The following is a 19,280-nucleotide window of genomic DNA, read 5'->3' on the forward strand; positions in this document are numbered from 1 at the left end:
GGGGTTAGTTGATCTCCTCGTTACATAAAGGATACAGACAAATTTCACGATAAGGGAAGGAACAACATCGTTCACGGACTGGGGCAAATCCATTGGCTATAGCAGACATCGGTAACCACCAAAGGTGGCATTGCAATTTTTTTTTTATTTACAACCCACTCATATCGTATTAGTCACCACATAACTAACTGGTGTTGGCCACACAGCGGCATCACCAAATAAAATATTACTCAAGTAATAAAGTTGACAAACTTCAAAAAAGGAACGAGGCAGTCCTTGTAAAGTCGCCAGCAATATCACCGTCCAATTTCACTAGTTACTGGTATTCATCATCATCATCAGTCATGGTCAATCCACCGCTGGATGATAGGCCTCTCCAATCCACCAAGAACATCTGCCGTAGTAATAGGTTTTTACCCTTTCAACTGGTACAAAAACTGACACCTTTATACAAGGGATCATGTTTGCAATAACCACAACACAAGCAGTCAAAATGCAAACAAAAAGAAACAACTCTGATAATGATATGCACTGTCCTTGAAGTTGATTGGTCCACACCCGAGACAGCTTTTCTTATAGCCTAGTCTCCATTGGTGTTGGAACAGATGACACCAAAAGGCGTACAACTCAAAAACAGTGCACTATCAGAGTATTGAGAGCTCGGGGTAAGCATTTACACTAACATCTGCCGTGCTCATTCCATTGCTCCATCTCCCCGACTAATGTGCTCTCGGATGCGTTCAATTAATTGGCTAGCACTTGGTGATAATGTATTATTGTTGTTGCACGGCTCGTGAATGTAGCGAGCACTGACAGAGGTTACTTAATGCGTACCTCGGAATCCGGCTAAATCTGCACCGGCGGCTAATCACTGTCGCAGAGGAGACGCTCGTGGTTGACACAACCTCCTCTCTCGCTGTGGAAACCCAACGAAGTCGCTCGATCCAGCGACGAAACCAACGAGTTGGCCCAATGACGAGTTTCAGTCGAGGACAAATCCGCCTCGGGCCCCCATACCCCGCCTCTCTCCACAAATAAACACACCGCCGTGTGGCTGATGCGATGTGTACAAACACAACATTACCCGCCTGTTGAGTGTTTCTATTCCCGCACAGACCGCGCAGGAGGAGAACGCGGCGACGAGCGTGCGGACGAGGGAAGGCCGCCATCTGGTGGACGAGGCAGCCATCTTGTGGAGCCCGTCGTCTCGTTACCATCCTGCAGTGGCAAGCCTGCTTTCCTGGCTGGCTTCCTGGCTGCCTGGTTGGCTTCCTGCCTGCGTGGCTGCCTGCCTTACTGGCTGCCTGTCTGCCTGGCTGCTTGCCTTGCTGCCTGCCTTCCTGCCGGCCTGGCTTCCTGGCTGACTGCCTGCCTCACTGCCTGGCTGGCTGGCTGCCTGGCTAGCTTCCTGGCTGCCTGGTTGGCTTCCCGGCTGCCTGCCTGGCTTCCTGGCTGGCTGCCTGCCTGCCGGGTTGACTGGCTGGCTGCCTAGCTGCCTGGCTGGCTGCCGATAAGACACTGAATGTCGACATCAGCCCAGCGTGTGTTTGTGTTGAACCAATGCTGCCGAAAAGATGCACTCTCCAGCGTGGCGTGATGTTAACAGCAGCCGACACCTGCATGGAGCCAGTAAGCGTGGAACGTTGGGCCAACGTTCCATGATTTTTGGGGATCCGGTTCAGATTAAAATGATAATTTTTCATTTCAGCTCACAGAGTAAAAACCGTACAAAAGAGACAGAAAAAGTTTAAAATGACGATGAGATGGGACAAGTTATTTGATAATTAAGTCGATCAATCCAGTCCATACCCAACATGGTGGCACTTCATTGAATTTCTGGTGGAGTGAATCATTATAGGCCTGGCCTCTCGAGTCCTAGCCACTGTACTCTTGGGTCTTTCGGTCACGTAAATAAAAAATAATCGATCACGAAGTTTCGATCGCAGCACAAGCAATCGCCACGGCTCAGTGACTTCAGATTTTGAAATTGGCCATCAAAAAAATCATTTAAGTTGTTTCACATTGTGTTTATTTTAAATTAACCTAAACACGATACATGAAGGCATGATCAACAAAGAAACAAGTTTACAATATAACACAAGAGTTTAAAACAAGACATTTTCCTGCACCAGGGATGGGGAACATTTTCCTTTACCGAGGGCCCAAACAGGACACTCTAGCGCCCTGTGGCAGGCCACAGTCTAGCACACACACACACCTTCGTGTCATACAATGATGCAACAAAACAACCAGGGCTCACCTTTACTGCGGTGTGAGAGGTGACCGGGCAGACGGAAATGATATACAGTTTTACGAATATATTCCCCTCTAGGACCCAATTAGAGCGGCTAAAATGCTCGCCGTGACAGATAAATATCGTTTGCTGTGCTACTTTGAAGCGTCGGGCCTCATGTGGGCACAGGACCGAAATCATGAAGTCGTGAGCCGTATCTATTCCATGTGCCATATCTACCCCACGTGCATTAACTATCTCACGGGCCCGTAACTAACCCACGGGCCATATCCAACTAGCCCACGTGCCATATGTTCTCTACTCCTTATCTAAAGGGAAGGACACTCGGCGACACGACCACTGCACAAGGCGCATGATGTCGCCCCATCCGTCGCTCCACCTACGGGCGAGGCCAGCGATTAAGCGGCGCCCGCGGCACGATGGCAGAGATATCGCAGACTGCGGCGACATTACCACTAGGAACGTGCGCATGCCCCCCTCCGTTTTATCTCGACCGCTCGGAACCCCTTGACAAATCTCGTTCGCTTCAATCCCAAGGCAGGAGCCCCAATGGCCTCTGCAATCCATTTCCCTGCAACGTGCAATGTCCCATGTTGCGGGTCGCTCATAGGCACATGACCAGCAGCCACAGCCATGGCGAGTGTTTATTTGAGATCCTTGGTTTTAATCAAGGCATCTGCGGGTGAGTTAACCGGGTTCTCAAGTGCAGTGAGTTCGTGGTATCAAGCCAGTCACCAATGACCTACACAAAAACACATTAAATTTGGTTCCACACTTAATTGGTTTAAATACCAGCTCTGAGAATTAAAATATCAGTTTGTCATGTGGTGAACATTACTCCCATATGCAGAGCGTTTGGGAAATAGTGCTACCCTCTGCTGTGACGACGGCAGGTCACTTGGGAGAGATCCCAGAGGTAGCTCTGTAACATCCAGTTCCGTGGGCCTTTCCCTCACATGGAGGACCGTATTGCTCTGCTCGAGTTCCGAATGGGATACCTCGTCCCGCGACGCAATGCCGATAGCGCGATCGGGATAAAATTGCGAAAGAAAAAAAAAAGATAATGCCGCGAATAACGAAGGCACTTGTGATTATTTATTAGAGCAGGTGGCAGACTCCGGACTTTCTCCCCACGTCGCCGTTCACTCCATCACCGCGACCGCCCTCGGTGTCGCCGTCATTGTTGACCTCTTCGAAGAGGCCCATCTCGATCATCTCCTCCTGCCACGCGAGGGGCACGGGGCCCGTGGCAAAGCGCGCGTAGAAGCCGCGGTCTTTGTCGTCCAGCTCCACGCCCTTGGTCTCCGAGAAGTCCTGGATGTCGCCCACGTCCTTGGCGTAGACGATGCCAGGGTCTGGCACGAAGGGCGGGTCACCGAGCCCAGCCTCCAGCCGCTGGAAGTTGACGGCGCGGAAGAAGTCGTGACGCCGGGGATCGTCATCGGGGCCTCTGTGAAATCATCGTTTCTCGTTATAGCTAGATGTCTGAGCTGTCCCACGCGAGTTTGAGACTACGTTGTTTATTGATATTTTAAAAATACTTTAAAATCACGGTCTAGGGCCTTGGGAGTTACCAGAGTCTGCACAGCAGCGTCTCGATATGTGGTTGCATTCAGGCGTTATGTAAATGAAAATTGTATTGTGTTATAATTATTAGTCTGACAATCTGCGTTAGACAACAATGGAGATATCACCTCCTTTTCCCTTGAAGGCAAGGGGAAGGGAATGATAGGGTCTGTTCTCTCTGGTTCTCTCGGGATGCTAGAGGGATGGGTAGTTTAGAGGGCTGTACAGAAAATGCTCGTGAAATTCCACAGGGAACGATTGTAGTTGGATATGAAATGCCATTTAAAAAAAAAGAATGAAAATACTAGTAAGATTGCAAATCTAGGAGCGTGGTATTCACTTCCACTCCACCAGCCAATCATCTACCAGGAAGACAACCGCACGCAACATGGAAACTCGGAGGAGAGAACACCGCACAGACGAGACTGCGACGATGCGGACACACGCTGGGGGACCGAGAGGGTCAGATTTGCCAAGACGTCCGCCACCTGCAGCCCAGCCGCTCCTGCGCCTTCTTGGCCAGCATGAGGGTGCACAGGTCACGCGACTGGTCCGTGAAGGCCGGGTGGCTGAACACGACCGCGTCCTCCAGGGTGCGGCGGCGCACCTCCTCCTTGGACACCTTCTCACGGTAGTCCTTGAACGGCGCCCGCCCGCAGATCATCTCATAGACTGTGCAGCCCGTGGCGAACCAGTCGGCGTCGAACGCGTACGGCTCCTCCAGCACCACCTCGGGCGACATGTAGCCGTTGGTGCCGGCCTGCAGCGCGAGACGAGCCCACGTGCAGACGCGCAGAAAGAGACGGACGGACGCATGGATTATTGTCACGCGGAACTTTCGCTGTTTCCCCGGTGCCCACGTGTACGCGCCACAGCAGAAATTAATTTGAGGCTGAGACGAATTAGGTCAAGGACATGCTCAAACATTCGCCAGTGTTATTATGCCGTGAGCAGGAATGGAACTCGGGTGGCCAGGCGTGCTACGCGAGGCGCTAATCGCCGGCACCGCCGCTCCCCCCGGCGCAACGACACACAACCCAGCCACCCATCCACACTGGCACCCATCCACACACCCACACACACCCACACCCATCCACACACCCACACACACCCACACACATCCACACACGAGCGACGCACATCCACACACACCCACACACATCCACACACCCACACACACCCACACACACCCACACACCCACACACGAGCGACGCACATCCACACACACCCACACACATCCACACACCCACACACATTCACACACCCACACACATTCACACACCCACACACTCACACACACCCACACACATCCACACACCCACACCCACCCACACACCCACACCCACCCACACACATCCACCCACACACACCCACACCCACACACCCACACACACCCACACACATCCACACACAAGCAACGCACGCACACGCCCGCAAGGCGCGCACCGCCGCACGGACCGACGCACCCTCTGGCGGATGGTCTCCTGGCCGTCTGCTAGGACCACGGCGAGGCCCAGGTCGGACAGGCGGCAGTGCCCGCGCTCGTCCAGCAGCACGTTCTCGGGCTTCATGTCGCGGTAGACGATGCGCGCCGCGTGCAGGTGCTGCAGGCCGCACGTGATCTGCGCCGCGTAGAAGAGCGTGCGCGCCGGCGACAGCCCCCGCTCGCCCATCTCGTAGATGTGGTACTTGAGGTCTCCGCCGTTCATCAGGCTCATCACCTGGGGGACGGGCGTCGCGGGTCGTTACCGACCAGAGGGGACGGGGGATCGTAGGTTCGTCGGCTGGGAAACGTGGCCGTAGATCGTCACCCGGAGTGTGGGGCACAGGTCGTCAGGCTGAGAGACGGGGTCACAAGTCACCACCCGTTGCGTGAGGTCGCAGGTCGTTACCCAGGAGATGGTGTCGCAGGTCGACACCCGCGTGGCGGTGTTACAGCTTGTCACCTGGGAGACGGGGTAACAGGTCGTTACCGGGGAAATGGGGGTCAAAGGTTTTCACCTGCGGCAATCGGCTAGGAGACGGGAGACGCAAGTCCTGACCTGGGAGACGGGGGTCGCGGTTTTCCGCCCGACACGTCACACGAGTCGCGGGTGGCTGTGGCGTGAGCCGCGGTGGCCGCCGCAGGTCGGTGCTCACCAGGCAGAGATGCGTCTTGGTTTGGTAGGCGTAGGCGAGCCGCACCACGAAGGGGCTGTTGACGCTCTCCAGGATCTCCTTCTCCAGCAGCGCCATCTGCTCGCCGTGTTTCTTCTTCAGCCGCTTCTTGTCCAGCTTCTTGCACGCGTACATCTTGCCCGACAGCTTGCCCTGGATGGCGCACACCTGGGGGAGAGTGAGCCGGCGAGGCAGGATGAGCAATGCTCTCGCCGTGGTGGTCGTGTGGATTTTTCTCCGGGTCCTCCGGTTTTTCCCTCCACATTTAGAATCAACGTGCGTTTAGAGTATTTGGCTGCTATACATTTCTACGCGATAAGGCACTTTGCTGAGTGATCATTTCTGGCCAGGTCTGAAAAAGAGCTGTACAGCTCAGTGGGCCTTACTTGGTAAAATAAAAAAAAGTTTTATGGTTTAGTTTAATAGCAACGCGAGGAGAGCCGGGCCCTCCGATAATAATTTGAGTGAAGCAATGACTCTGCCAACTACCGGTTCGATTACTCGATTACGCTCCAGGTAAATGTTTTATTCAACGATTCCCGTTTGTGCAATATATTCCATTTCTCACGAGAGACACAGTTGTTTTTGCTCCGATTTCGATTAGCTGAATTGCTGTATTTTTCTTATTTGATTGATTTGACTTTGGTCATATTATGTTATCCCATGTGACCCTGGCAAATGAGACGCCTTTTCAAGTTCTCACCTTGGTTAAGCAAAATCAACTTGATTCTTCACCAATCGGGACAACATGTCAGGAGTTGGGAAAAAAAAGTAATCACTGCCGTTTCCTAGTGTGACGCTGGACGGGAGGTGACGGATGGGGGGGGGGCGGTTTGTGAGGTCACGATGGTGGATGTGGCTCGGTAACAGCGGGGGCCCGAGTGATCAAGCACAAGAAAAAAACAAGGAGCGAACGAGAACGTTTCAGCCAATTGACGCGAACCAGTCAGAATGAGAAGAGGAATCACATGACACGAGGAATATCTCTCACTGTCAACTGGATCCTGGTCAATTCTGGCAAAGAAAAAAAGCTATTAATGACGGTTTAGAGCCCTTAAACCACTGCTGGTGCTGGATGAAGGCACTCCCCATACCGTTTCGCATCACGAGAGGGGGGGGGGGGATTTTGACCATACTTCGCCAAGCCAGTCAACCGCGGGGTTGGTAAAAAGGTGTGGCCAACCACTCGTCAAAGTGTCAGATACATTTCGGCCGCTGATGGTGGGCGTGCCCGAGGCAATTGAACTCGGGTCGCCAGGTCCATCGCGAGTGGCGCTAATCGCTGCGCCGCCGCTCCTCCGCGGCGCGCGCATAAGCAATGGTGAGAGGCACTGCAACATTTGCGAGCGCCGCCTTTGATCGCACCGTGTTTTATTTACGGAGCGAACGCCGATACCATTGCACTCACCCTCTTGTGATCAGTGCACAAAGGCTCGATTCAGAACGCAGCGTGCGCAATATATTTATTTTTTGCGTTATATTTTATTATTATTATTGTAATGTCAAGCAAATCTGTTTTATAAAATCCAGGCGGGAATCGGTTTAGATCCAATGTCGCCATTTCACATGCAGGACCTGAAAAATACAAGCCATTAGGACGCCGTGAAAATGCCAGAAAATGTTTTGTGTCCGTTTAACATGGGCGCTGTTTAACATTCGGGGCAATGTCAATACATTTAAAAACACAGTTGATGTGCATAGATGATCAACATTGCAACTCGGCTCAAGCGGCGATTAATGACGCTCGTGGTAATCATAGCCGATGATGTTGGTGATGATGACGGTAATGTAACTGCTGATACTGTTGCCGCTTCTCGTGCTGGTGGCGACGATGGAGGCTAATAATGAAAATGACATCGTTGCTGCTGCTGCTGCTGCTTCTAACGATGACGACAACTACGATGCTGCGAACTCGACAGCGACGAGCGCCGCTGCCGTTCAGGACTGCCGACGACGGCGGGAGGAGCGGCGTCTCCATACCTCCCCGAAGCCGCCCTTGCCGAGCGTGCGGAACTCGTAGAAGGAGCGCTCGTTCACTGGCTGCCTCTCCAGCACCTTCCACTGCAGCAGCCTGTCGAAGAAGGGGCTCGCCAGGAACTCCTGGAAGGGCTGCCCCACCAAGAAGAGGCGCGCCTCCCCGCGGGCGCGATGCACCAGCTCCTCGGCCTCCTGGCCACCGGCGGAAGCCGCTGCGGCCGCCAGCTCGGCGCTCAGGAACGTCAGGGAGCGCTCGGAGTCGGCGCGCAGGAACGCCGCCACCGTTGCGGCCGCGAGGCCCTCGCGAGCGCCGTCCTCCGACAGCTGGACCTGCTCCGCCTCGTCCAGGAATTCGACGGCGTGGGCGTACTCCGCCACCCCGCTGGCGAACTGGCGGAACAGCCGGCGCCCGACGGGCTGCTCCTCGCACAGCCCCGCGTAGGTCTGTGTGCCGGCCACCTTGGCCCTCATATCGACGCACTGGGCTCCCCGCGGCCCCGGCAGCACCATGCTGCACCGTCGCTTCTTCCCGCTGCCTCCGGCGCCGTCGCCACTCTTGCGCGCCTCCAGGTAGGCCGTGTTGGCGATCAGGTTGTCGAGGGCGCCCAAGTCGCACATGGTAGCGGTGGTGGTGGTGACGGTGGTGGTGGTGGTGATGGGAGTGGTGGTGGCGGTGGTGGGAACGTCGCTCTGCCTCCTCCTCCGGCTGTGTACGCCGCTCAGGTGTGGCTTTATTTTTTAATTTTCAGATGCGCCGCTAAGCTGCGCGCACGGGAAAGGAAAACGAGGTCAGGCTCCTGCCCCCCCTGCAAAACCACCCACCTCCCCCACCCCCCCGCTCCTCAAAAATGAAAGCAAAGCGACCGGAGTGGCAATTACGACTTGCACGATGAGGAGCTATTATCTGCGACGAGAGTACCGGCTCTTGACTCTCGGAGGGAGACGTCACCGGCAACGGATTTATCTCCGTCAAGTCCCGTGCTCGATCGCCAGCGCTCCGGCAACGAGCTGCCGCGCTGCGGCGCCACTTAATACCCGCTTTGCCACGCCGCTCTAAGTCCATCTCCTCGGCACAGCCTAAGACGGAACTTTGCAAGCCTCGGCACAAAAACGGCTTAAGGGCCCGCGATTGTGACGGTGAAAGTGGCGGTGGCGGTGACAGTGGCAGTGACGGCGGTGTCTGCACGGCCACGACGAGCGCTCCCCGACACCTCAACCGCGGGCGTCATCTCCCCTGCCACGTGGGCGCGCGCCACGCTCCCACGATGCAAACCGCCGCCGCGTTGCTGCTCCGGGCAAGTAACGCCGCAGAGCCGCCAGCGGCAGTGCTCTAAGCGGAGCGATGAAATCGGCTCGTGCGCCGGAGCGCCGGGTGGATCGGTGCATCGCGGGACCGTGGAGGGACGGCGACGGCTTGCGGAGGCCTTCGTCCGGCAGTGGATTGTGCCGTGGCTGACGACGGTTGTGTTTATGCGAGCGCCGCAAGCTCGGCGGTTGATTGTTTCCCCTGTCACCGGGCGTTATCTCGCCGCGCGCTGCGATTTGCCGCCGACGCTCTGGGACTGCCAAGCGAGGCCCTGATTTGTGAAGGCCCCGGAGGAGGCCCGGGGGGACCTCCTCACCGCTGGAGACTCTTTGGAGAATCTGGGGACAACAGAGCTCTCCCCTTTTCATCACAAAAACCGGGTCGTCAATGCCCAATCGACGTTTCCCTTTGCACGTTCACCAATTCAACCGGGACAATCGAATCCCGAGTTGTCTTCTAGAGATCGGCGCACGACAGAGGAGTTTAAAGAGGATCCGAGTGGCCGAGTACTTAAAACTAAAATGTATAAAATATAACTAAACGTGCTATCGGCGTCACGTCACGAGTCCAAGAATCCATTTGGACCTCTCGCGGTGCGGTGCGACCCTTCGCGTTAGAGAACGGCCCCAAGAAGTGGATATCACAGAGTGTCCTCCGAGATCCCTTCAAGCAAAAATGTTCACCGAACACAGGGGGGCAGCACTTATCCACCCGCACGACACGTGAGAGCGATGTTCACCACACCACATTCAATTCATTTTCAGAACCGGAATGCGACCAAGTTAAGTGCAGAAGCTATTTCTTTAACGTGATTAGCTTTTGTTTGTTTTGCGCAGTCTTTGGTGACCAGGCCGAGGCCGTCACCGCACTGTACCCGAGGACCCGGTTGAATCACACAGGCAGCTGCCTGGATTCTCAAGCCGGATCTGGGCACCCTGAACTCCGAGCCGTCAGCCACCTCGAGGAGAAGCCTCAGGGAGGCGCCCAACGGCGGAGCGCCGTCGCCTCCCACGGCCAAACGTTACCACTCGCCGCGGCTTCGACGCCGCTACTCCGTAGCCCGTCCCGTGTCCGTTGCCTCCCAGCCCCGTGCGCACGGACTCACCCCGTCACTCTTGCGAGCGAGACTATCTCTGGCCTCTTGCGGTCTCGTAAAACCAAGCCGACTCGGCGCTTCTGGGTGCACCACCGTGGGAGTGTTCCCCAAGGGCAAGTGGGGCCATGGCGGCAGGTGGGCCGATGGCCGTCGGGGACGCCGGCTGGCCTGCACGAGAGCCTGAAGGGCCACGGAAAAGGACTTCGTTTCGAGCTGTAGGTGGGTGGGCAGGAGAAGTCACGGCGAAAGGTTAGACGCTGTTCACTCCCAATTGTAACGGGCTGCACGAAGTGCGTTATCTAAGCAGGAGTGAGCTTGGATAGGGCCTGGATGGGCGACCACAGCTCGTCCAGCGTGGCCAATCGGGGTCAACCCAACCCCACGACTCGCACGGCGGTGGAGTGTGGAGGCCCTCACACCCAGCGGTGGCTTGGCAAGATGATGGCTGTGCGTGTACATTACGTAATGATGAATCCCCCACGCATCTGAGTTGAGCAGGCATGTGCAACGTGCGCCGACACGCACGTCCACCTCTGCACGGTCCGAGCTGCTCGCGTGGGCTCTCTCGCCCCGCTCGGCGTGTCGTTGCGCCGGGGATAAAAGTGCCGAGGCGGCGCGACCCGCCGGGCTGCAGGCAGCGACGGCGGCCCCGAAGATTACGCGGCCGACTCCTGCGAAATCCGCTTAGCCACGGCCGCTCGCCAAAAACGCACGGCACCGCGTCTCCGCCACCCTTGAGCCGCCGCCGCTGCCGTCGTAAGCAGCACACGGTGCGGCATTCAAGGACACTCCGGCACAAAGACAATGGTCCCCCCCCCCCCCCGCAGTAGCCTACGTGGGCCTTAGGTGCTGTTAGCGGACAATGGTGCGGTTAGCACCACACCCAACCTTTTGTATCAAACCCAGCGCTGATGTTTGTGCACCGCACCACCCAGGATAAGCCCAGGATCGGTTTAGATATTTGACACAAATGTTACCCGTGGTGGGAAATCGAACACAGGTTGTCGGGGTCATAGCGCAGTGTGCTCACCACTTCGCAAGACAGACGAGGACAAACACGCACGCACACTAACAATAAATACTGTATAGGAGCGTGGCTCTGCTGCAGATGACAATCCTACCAAGGGTCCTATCAGGTGAGGAGAACTGGGTCATGGCCAGGAGCTCCCATTTTGGCAGCCTGTAATTTACATTGCGCGAGATGAACACATCTCTCACAAACACACACACACACTGCCAAAGCTCATATCAGTTAAAGAAGAATATATTAGGTGACAGTAGCATAGCTGCACTTGTTTACCAAGAGAGACTTCGAAATGTTATTTTTTTTTATTCCTTTACCCTTCAACCTCCAGAAAGTTCGCCATTCGCGCGGCCAGTTTCCATTCGCATTCGATTTCCGGTGACGGCTAAACTCCACGATGGGCGAGATCTAGGGGTCGGCACGGTTTGAACCGACTCAAACTGGTTTCAAATTGAGCAATCCAAACCAAACCAGCGACGACTGAACCAAACCAAACCAAAACCAAACCAAACTAAGCTAAACCAAACCTCTTAAGTTGGCTTGAACCAAACTAGTTTGAGCCGGTTCCACCCTGTCCGAGCCAAACCGAGTCGGTTTTCGTAGCCCCAAACCAAACCGAACCAGTTCAAACAGAGCCAAACCAAACCGATTTGGTTCGGTTCAAACCGCGGTTTGGTGGTTTGAGCCAAACCGTGCCGACCCCTAGCGAGATCCGAACCGGCCTGAGCTCCCTCCGCCCTTCACCAATCCACAAGGTCAAACAAGCAGCGTTGGTGACGGCGCGGGAGGCCCTTCATGCAACGGTGGACGGACAATAATCATTGCCACGCACTTTTTCCTTTCCTGTAAATCGCCGCGTTTGATTGAAGTACGTTGTAGGTACGCAAGTATGTTCAACTTATTTCGAACTGTACGCAGCCAACCGTGCTGAATCGGGAGGTGCGATTGGGATGCGGATCGCCGACCGATTCGCTCGCCAGGTCACATACAAGAAACCATTTCCGCGCTCCACACGGGAGACTCCGACACAGGGGGGGAGGAGGAGGCAGAAGCTCATCTTAAACGTTTATTTTCGTCGACGCAAATAATCTGCACACGGTGACACGCAGCTTCACAAACGCTCCAGAAAAATCGCGGAATCCATCCCAGACCAAGAGCATCCACCCTTGTATCGCGCTTCCTCACGGCGGCCCCCTCTCCTAGCCAGCCCCAATCACCCAGACGGCATTACAACGCATCAGCTCGTCACAAAAACGCAAACCCCTCAACAAGCGTCCCAACGTGCGCAAACGGCAGCCCGTTTAACCTCTCCGATGGCGTTGTCGAGTGTCACCGCGTGCTGTCCGGCACGATGTCCGACGTTTCGCTCAAGGTGCGCAGAATTGCGTCAGGGGCCGAAGAAGCTCCCGGCACGTGCAGCGAAACGTCGGGACGTCGCGCCAATCGACACGCGGTACAACAGGGTGACGCTTCGGAGAGATACGCAGGACAACCGCGAAACCTACACAGTAGTAACAGCCTCTTTTTTTACAAGATTGCTTCTCGACAAGCTCACACACAACGCACGCTCTAATACTGTGCACAAAACCGTGGGATTGGCAGCAATCACTTGGCCATGACAATCGCGATTCTGTTCGGCCACCGACCTCCCAGAAAACAAAACCAGACATGCACAGACGCACTCGAGGCGTATGCTGCTTGCACACATCACGTAACCACTCTCATGCAGGGGAATGGCTTGTGGCAGATTCGAGGACGTAGAAATTGCAACGGTTCTGTTCCACCATGCTCGTTAAGCCCGGGGTGGGGGGGGGGTTGGGGGGGGGTGACGTGGAAACAAACGACGGTGAGAGGAGCTTTGTTTTAGCGCGCCAATCCGATTACACCGACGGTTTTATTTTTTACATGTTTAGTAATTTAGGCGAGAGATTAAGACAGGGTCCCGTAAGGAGACCGCCGAGAATGGCTCGGCCTCGTTTGTAAGTGCCCACCACCCAAGGTACAGGACTGCGTGCGGGCAAAGGGAAGGCCGCAGAGAGTCGAGAATAACTTGTATTGACGGGGTCTGTTGAGGTGAGCGCTGTTGCCGCAAAGCACTGAACCGGCGAAGGAATCTGGAGAGCGGCCCAACAGCGCGCACGCCCACCTTGCCGAGTGGTGGAGGCGTCGGCAGCCGCCCAGGAAACCGGGTGAACAGCGGGCGTGCGTGCGGTTCGATGCTTACAATTTGAGATCGCAATAAAAATAACCTCGTCTCTTTTGTCTCTTTTGTGCCGTGTCTCATTCTATTTTTGTCACATTTGTAAAAAAAAACAAGTTTCACTACCACAGCCTAAATGCAACATTTTCCTATAAATTGCGTAAATTGTAAGTAATCGATTGGCACGCACGTAATGCCGTTGCACGCATCGCTGGAACGAGAATCGATGTTAATCTACGAGTCGTGCCAGTGCGCAGCGTGCCATTACGCTTTACTCCCTAAGACAGCCCCCCACACCGCGCTGACAAATTCACCGACAGCGAGCAGTGGTTCTACGGAGAGACATCCCGCGCACGGCCCTGCGAAGCCACTGCACGCGCTCTAACGAGACAAATCCACGGGGCCGAGTAAGCGGAGCGAGGGGAGCCGGCGCACACACTCCTTGACCCCCCCCCCCACCCGTATGCAGCAAGCGGCGTGCCAACACGTGGAGCATGCAGACGGCTGCCCGTAAAATTCACAACCCACACTCCCAAACGTACCCACGCGCCACGGCTCACGCGCCACCGGCGATCGCTCCTTCCGGTTTATTCTTCAACTCCGCGATGGCCTGAGAGATTCCCCCCCCCCCCCCAACGCCTTGGAGCCCTACCCACGAGCACGGCGCACAATCTCCGTGTCGGGGTGGGGGCGGCTCCTGCTCGTCCTCCTCCTGCTCGTCCTCGCGTCCACGCGTGGCGACGATGCCCGGGGGCATCATTTGCCTATTCTCTGCACCACCCAGTCTTGCTGGCACAGCGGACAGCGGTTGTTCTGCTTGACCCAGAGCGACATGCAGCAGTTGTGGAACGAGTGGTTGCACTCGCCCCACACCACTGCGCGGGAGGGAGAGAGGAGGAGAGAGGAGAGGGCAGTGTGAGCGTGCACCACGGGCTCGCGTTATGTCCTGCACACACGTCACGCTTAAGAGGCCGCAATGCACGGTGGGTGTGGGGGCGTAGCCTTGGCACACTCCTCACCGACATGTGGTCAGCAACTGCATGTACGAAACGTCGTACTCAGATTGTAAATGTTGTGGCTTTGCTCTCCAACACTAGTAACGAATTGTCATGTTCTGTTTACGTAACAAACCTTACTAATTGGCTGTGTCAGGTTTAACGACACATTTATATCTTTACGCAATCTAACAAACAAAAAAAACCCGTATTATGGGTGACACATGCATGTATGTCGAACTTCTTCCGCACCGTACGTAGCCAACCGCGCTAATCAGAGGTGTGGGGGATGGACAACAAACTAAGACACAAAAAGCCATCCTGAAGAAACCAGTTATCAATCTAGAATCATTTAAAAGTGCATAGCTCCGGTGGCTTCATAATATCGGCAGGAGGAGCGTTCCAGACGGCCGCAGAAGCGAATCTGAAACGCGCCGCGCGTCGCACAATCTCGTCGCGTTGTCCGGTAACCGTGACGAGCCACGAGGGGCAAGTCGAACCCGCGCCAGAGAGGTTCCCCCGGTACAACCGGCCAAGGAACAGCGACTCGGACGAGCTAAAATTAGCGACATCTGTTTTGCCGGGTCCGACAAAAAAATGAAAAACAAAAAATTATCCCGCCGTGTCCGATGGGTGCGGGGTACGACGCGGAGCGTGGCCAGACCCCGCGGGGCCATCGGTCCCCCGGCCCCCCACCAGATTGTGTCGACGCGGATTGTGGCCAGACCCCGCGGGGCCATCGGTCCCCCGACCCCCGGCCCCCCACCAGATTGTGTCGACGCGGATTGTGGCCAGACCCCGCGGGGCCATCGGTCCCCCGACCCCCGGCCCCCCACCAGATTGTGTCGACGCGGCTAGCCCCAGGGTGGTGGCGGCGGTGTTCGGCTCTTACCCACGCAGTCCTCCTGCTTGCTCTCCGCTTGGCACCGCAAGCACGCGTCTGTGGGAGAAGGGGGGGGTGCGTGGGACAAACCTCGGGGTCAATGCATTCGGGGAGACAAGGAGAATGCTTCAGGGTGCTTCAAAAAAATATTAACACTTACATGGGACTATCGTTTTTAGTGAATAGAATAATGGATAATACACTTGAACATGACAACAAATGTGATGTTAATAGTTTCAAAAAGTCAAAGAGTCTCTCTCCACTTGTTCGCCACCATTGTCAACGCGTGCCTGGAATCTTCTCCAGGTGGTCTCCAGAACCTAGAGGCAGTACACGACATTGTGCTGAAGCGCCCTGCACGTCACCTCGTCCCACCGCTCCTCTCCAGACCCTAGAGGCAGCACACGACATTGTGTTGAAGCGCCCTGCACGTCACCTGGTCCCACCGCTCCTCTCCAGACCCTAGAGGCAGCACACGACATTGTGTTGAAGCGCCCTGCACGTCACCGCGTCCCACCGCTCCTCGCTGGCGTCTCCCAGCCGAGGCCGGTGGCGCTTCTCGATTAAAGTTCCGCGAGAGGCCCGGGGAGAAGCCGGCTGATGAAGGGGGGGGGGGGACCCCCCGACCCCCCCCCCCCAGGGGCTCAGAGAGAGGGGGGGGAGATCGGGACGAGGGGGGGGCGGGGGGGGCGGGGGGGCCAGGGGGGGGGGAGATGGGGGTGATGAGGAGGAGTAAACGGCGAGCTGGGTGGGGGGGGGGTTGTGGGGAGGCGACGATCCGTTCCTGGCGACCCGGGGGGGCCGCCAGGAACGGGGATCCGAGCTGGGGGCTCGGCGCGCGGGGGGTGGTGCCGAAGGGAATGGAGCGCGAGAGGAGCGAGGGGAAGAGGAGCGAGGAGAGGTTCGGCAGCGGCGGCTGGGTTCGAGTCGAAGGGGAGAGAGCTGCGAATGGTGGAGGAGGAGATGGGGGGGGGCGGTGTAGCAGCAGCAGCAGCGAGCGCGGCCCACGAGAGGCTCCTCACCCATGACCTGGACGCGGCAGATGGCGCAAGTGTCGCACTCCACGTCCCAGCTCCACATGGCCACCGCGTTCCACTTCTTGAGGGAGAACATTCGCTCGGGCCCGGCCCGCTGCGAGCCCACGAGGCCCGCGGCGGGGCCCGCAGCGGGGCCCGGGTCCCTCACGGGCGGCGGCGCCGCCGCCTCGGCCTCGTCACCCTCCGCGTCCGCCATCCCTCGCCTGGCTGCTGCTGCCGCTGCTGTTGCCGGCACAGACGCCGCGGGGCAGCAAGGGGGCAGTAGAGAGGAGGGCAGCGGAGAATGTCCGTGATTTGTTTGTGTAGTTGGCGGTCTCTTCTCGCTCCCCCCCACCACACTCCACTCTCGGAGTGTTTCAGTTTCATTTATTCACCACACCCGGCCGTCTTTGTCTCCCCAGTTGGCGATGTTCACACACCACACCAGTTACTCGTTTGAGGCTGAGTCGACCTAGGGGAGGCCCAGGACCGGTTCAAATAATCGTCACCGGTGGTGGCCGTGAGCGGGAATCGAACTCGTGTCGCCGGGTTCGTAACGCGCGCTACCCGCTACACTACACGTGACAGCTGTGACGTCACAGTTCACTTGCCGTGCAAAAAATAAATGCATTATTGAGCTCCCCCCCCCCCCCCAATTTTTTTACTTATAATGTTATACCGTTCTCAGTGTTATTTGCGAATGTGTTGAGAGAGTAGAATAGGACAGCAGACAGCGTATGGGGGGTGGGTGTAGGGTGGGTGGGTGTAGGTGGGTGTAGGGTGGGTGGGTGTAGGGTGTGTGTAGGGTGGGTGTGTGTGTGTAGGGTGGGTGTAGGATGGGTGGGTGTAGGGTGGGTGTAGGGTGGGTGGGTGTGTGTAGGGTGGGTGTGTGTAGGGTGGGTGTAGGGTGGGTGGGTGTAGGGTGGGTGTCGGGTGGGTGTAGGGTGGGTGTCGGGTGGGTGTAGGGTGGGTAGGTGTGTGTAGGGTGTGTGTAGGTGGGCAGCATCGAGACAAAAATTCGTGGGTGGGAGGAAAGAGTGTGTCGGGAGCTATGGTGGGGGGAGCAGGGGGGTGAAGCATGAGGAGTAGAAGGGGGTTATCGGGGGCTGTCGAGGTTAGCAAAGGGGGCCAGCAGGGGGAGCAAGAGGCACGTGCCGTGTAAACTTTTGCATCGGTCGAAAGAAAAAAAAGTGACTGAAACGCTTCACTGTGCTAATGATGGGGCATTTTGGACAGGTACAAAAAACGTGTTTATTGTGAGGATAGGTTTTTCCCCTTTTATCTGGCAACAAAACAGGTGTTAAGTTGTTCAAACACCAAACTGAAACCTTTTACAAGGAATCATGTCAGCATTAACCACAATACTTGTGGTGAAAATGCAAACAAAAACACACTGATAGCATATGCATTGCCTTTGATCCTGATTGGTCCTCTGGACGCCAAAAGGCGTACAGCACAAAAACAATGCAACTATCAAGAGTAACGAAAGCTCGGGGTGAGCAGTAAAACATCGTGATATTTAGAAAATATTTTTTTTTATCTACGTGGCTTTACCGACAGAATATGAATTCCTGCAGTTACAAAAGCTTTAAGGCAAGATTTTATTTAACATCTGTTTTATTGCCAGATAACAGGGGAAACCCCTATTCCCAGATGATGGTACAGTACTGGCAGGTTCGCGTATCAATCTTGATTTGAAGCTTTCGTGACTGCATTCAGGTTCGGGTATATACCACAGTAGGGCGATGACAATTTAGCACAACACTCGTAATGCATGGAAACACGATTAGAATCGTACTCGACAACATAAGAAAGATCTTTCATTATATTAACATTTTCCCTCCCCAAGCGGGGAGGTGCACCATTCCCGGAGGTACTGCAATACCGGGTTGATGCGCGGAGTGGACGGAGCAAGCCCCTATTCCATCTCCCTGTCCCAAAAATCAATTTAATATAAGGTACCACAATGTGGTACGTATCAGATATTAAACTGATAAGAACAGATACTACACTTGATCTTAGCCAAAAGGCCGAGAAGCGATAACTGTAAGCTGTCGGTGGTGGGGTACACATACCCATGTAATCTCCCTATACGCTATGGGTTGAAACCATGATTATCACAAAACAGTTATTTCATATAAAACACAGCCAATACACGGAACATGGGAACATTCTAAAGAGCTTTATATTAATCTTTGTCGATGAAAACCGGTTTTTTAAATCGAAAATGTATAAGAACAGCACAATGTTAGAATCCCGCGCAATGGCTTATGGGGATACGTCATAAAACTAATGTACGCTACGGGTCGTACCGTGATGAAATACAAAACGGATATTTTAGATTAACACAATCTAAATCGTGCTGTGCAGACATTGTATACAGTTTTACATTATATATTAAAATTCGGATAGCTGATTTTTATTCTGAAAATATAAAATTATAGCAAATTATTATCATCCTGCGCAGACGCTCGTGTTATCGCCGATCTTGCTGCTTTTAGCCAATCAAACGAAGGGGAAGTGTCACATTATTACTCGATCCATGGATCGATTGATACAACTTTGACCCTCAACATCCGACGCGTGGGTGCTTCTTGCAGCTGCTGCTTCTACTGCTGCTGTTGTTGTTCATGATGATGATGGTGGAGGGGTGGAGGCTGTTGGGAGGACGAGGGGGGGGGTTGAGGGACACGGGGACGTAAAGACGAGGAGGGACACCCGTAGACACGCGGCGTTTAAAGGCAGCGCGTGGGGATGGATGTGAGTGCGAGCTCATTGGTGCACAAATACAAGTACTGTACACAC

The 19,280-nt window shown here is 55.3% G+C and overlaps 2 protein-coding genes and 1 non-coding gene across 3 annotated transcripts; all 3 read right to left on the minus strand.

Moving 5' to 3' along the window:
• Positions 1-2,012: 2,012 nt before the first annotated feature.
• On the minus strand, positions 2,013-8,749 carry LOC144732682 (rhodopsin kinase grk7-a-like). Its single transcript, XM_078614252.1, has 5 exons — positions 7,959-8,749; positions 5,961-6,146; positions 5,288-5,542; positions 4,309-4,580; positions 2,013-3,704 (listed from the first exon to the last, which is right to left on the minus strand). The coding sequence occupies exons 1-5, from the start codon at positions 8,571-8,573 to the stop codon at positions 3,353-3,355; spliced, it is 1,680 nt and encodes a 559-aa protein (XP_078470378.1). The 5' UTR covers positions 8,574-8,749; the 3' UTR covers positions 2,013-3,352.
• A 3,685-nt stretch (positions 8,750-12,434) lies between these two features.
• On the minus strand, positions 12,435-16,728 carry LOC144732683 (RING-box protein 2-like). Its single transcript, XM_078614253.1, has 3 exons — positions 16,482-16,728; positions 15,469-15,516; positions 12,435-14,456 (listed from the first exon to the last, which is right to left on the minus strand). Exons 1-3 carry the CDS (start codon positions 16,690-16,692, stop codon positions 14,338-14,340), a joined length of 378 nt encoding a protein of 125 aa, XP_078470379.1. The 5' UTR covers positions 16,693-16,728; the 3' UTR covers positions 12,435-14,337.
• Positions 16,729-18,326: 1,598 nt separating this feature from the next.
• LOC144732729 (U2 spliceosomal RNA) lies at positions 18,327-18,517 on the minus strand. Its single transcript, XR_013588238.1, has one exon. It is a non-coding gene; the product is annotated as a U2 spliceosomal RNA (small nuclear RNA).
• Between the last annotated feature and the right edge of the window lie 763 nt (positions 18,518-19,280).

This window comes from Lampetra planeri, chromosome 43, assembly GCF_965212315.1.
Source record: "Lampetra planeri chromosome 43, kcLamPlan1.2.h2, whole genome shotgun sequence".
NCBI lineage: Eukaryota > Metazoa > Chordata > Hyperoartia > Petromyzontiformes > Petromyzontidae > Lampetra > Lampetra planeri.

Bases quoted from the DNA above. Each gene is read 5' to 3' on its own strand.
- LOC144732682 (XM_078614252.1), bottom strand. From the start codon at position 8,573: ATGTGCGACTTGGGCGCCCTCGACAACCTGATCGCCAACACGGCCTAC. The intron at 5,543-5,960 runs GTGAGCACCGAC...CCCGTCCCCCAG, and splicing joins CCAAGACGCATCTCTGCCTG to GTGATGAGCCTGATGAACGG. The intron at 3,705-4,308 runs GTGGCGGACGTC...ATGATTTCACAG, and splicing joins CAGGAGCGGCTGGGCTGCAG to AGGCCCCGATGACGATCCCC.
- LOC144732683 (XM_078614253.1), bottom strand. From the start codon at position 16,692: ATGGCGGACGCGGAGGGTGACGAGGCCGAGGCGGCGGCGCCGCCGCCC. The intron at 15,517-16,481 runs GTGAGGAGCCTC...CTTCTCCCACAG, and splicing joins CTGCCGCGTCCAGGTCATGG to ACGCGTGCTTGCGGTGCCAA. The intron at 14,457-15,468 runs GTAAGAGCCGAA...CCTCCCGCGCAG, and splicing joins CAAGCAGGAGGACTGCGTGG to TGGTGTGGGGCGAGTGCAAC.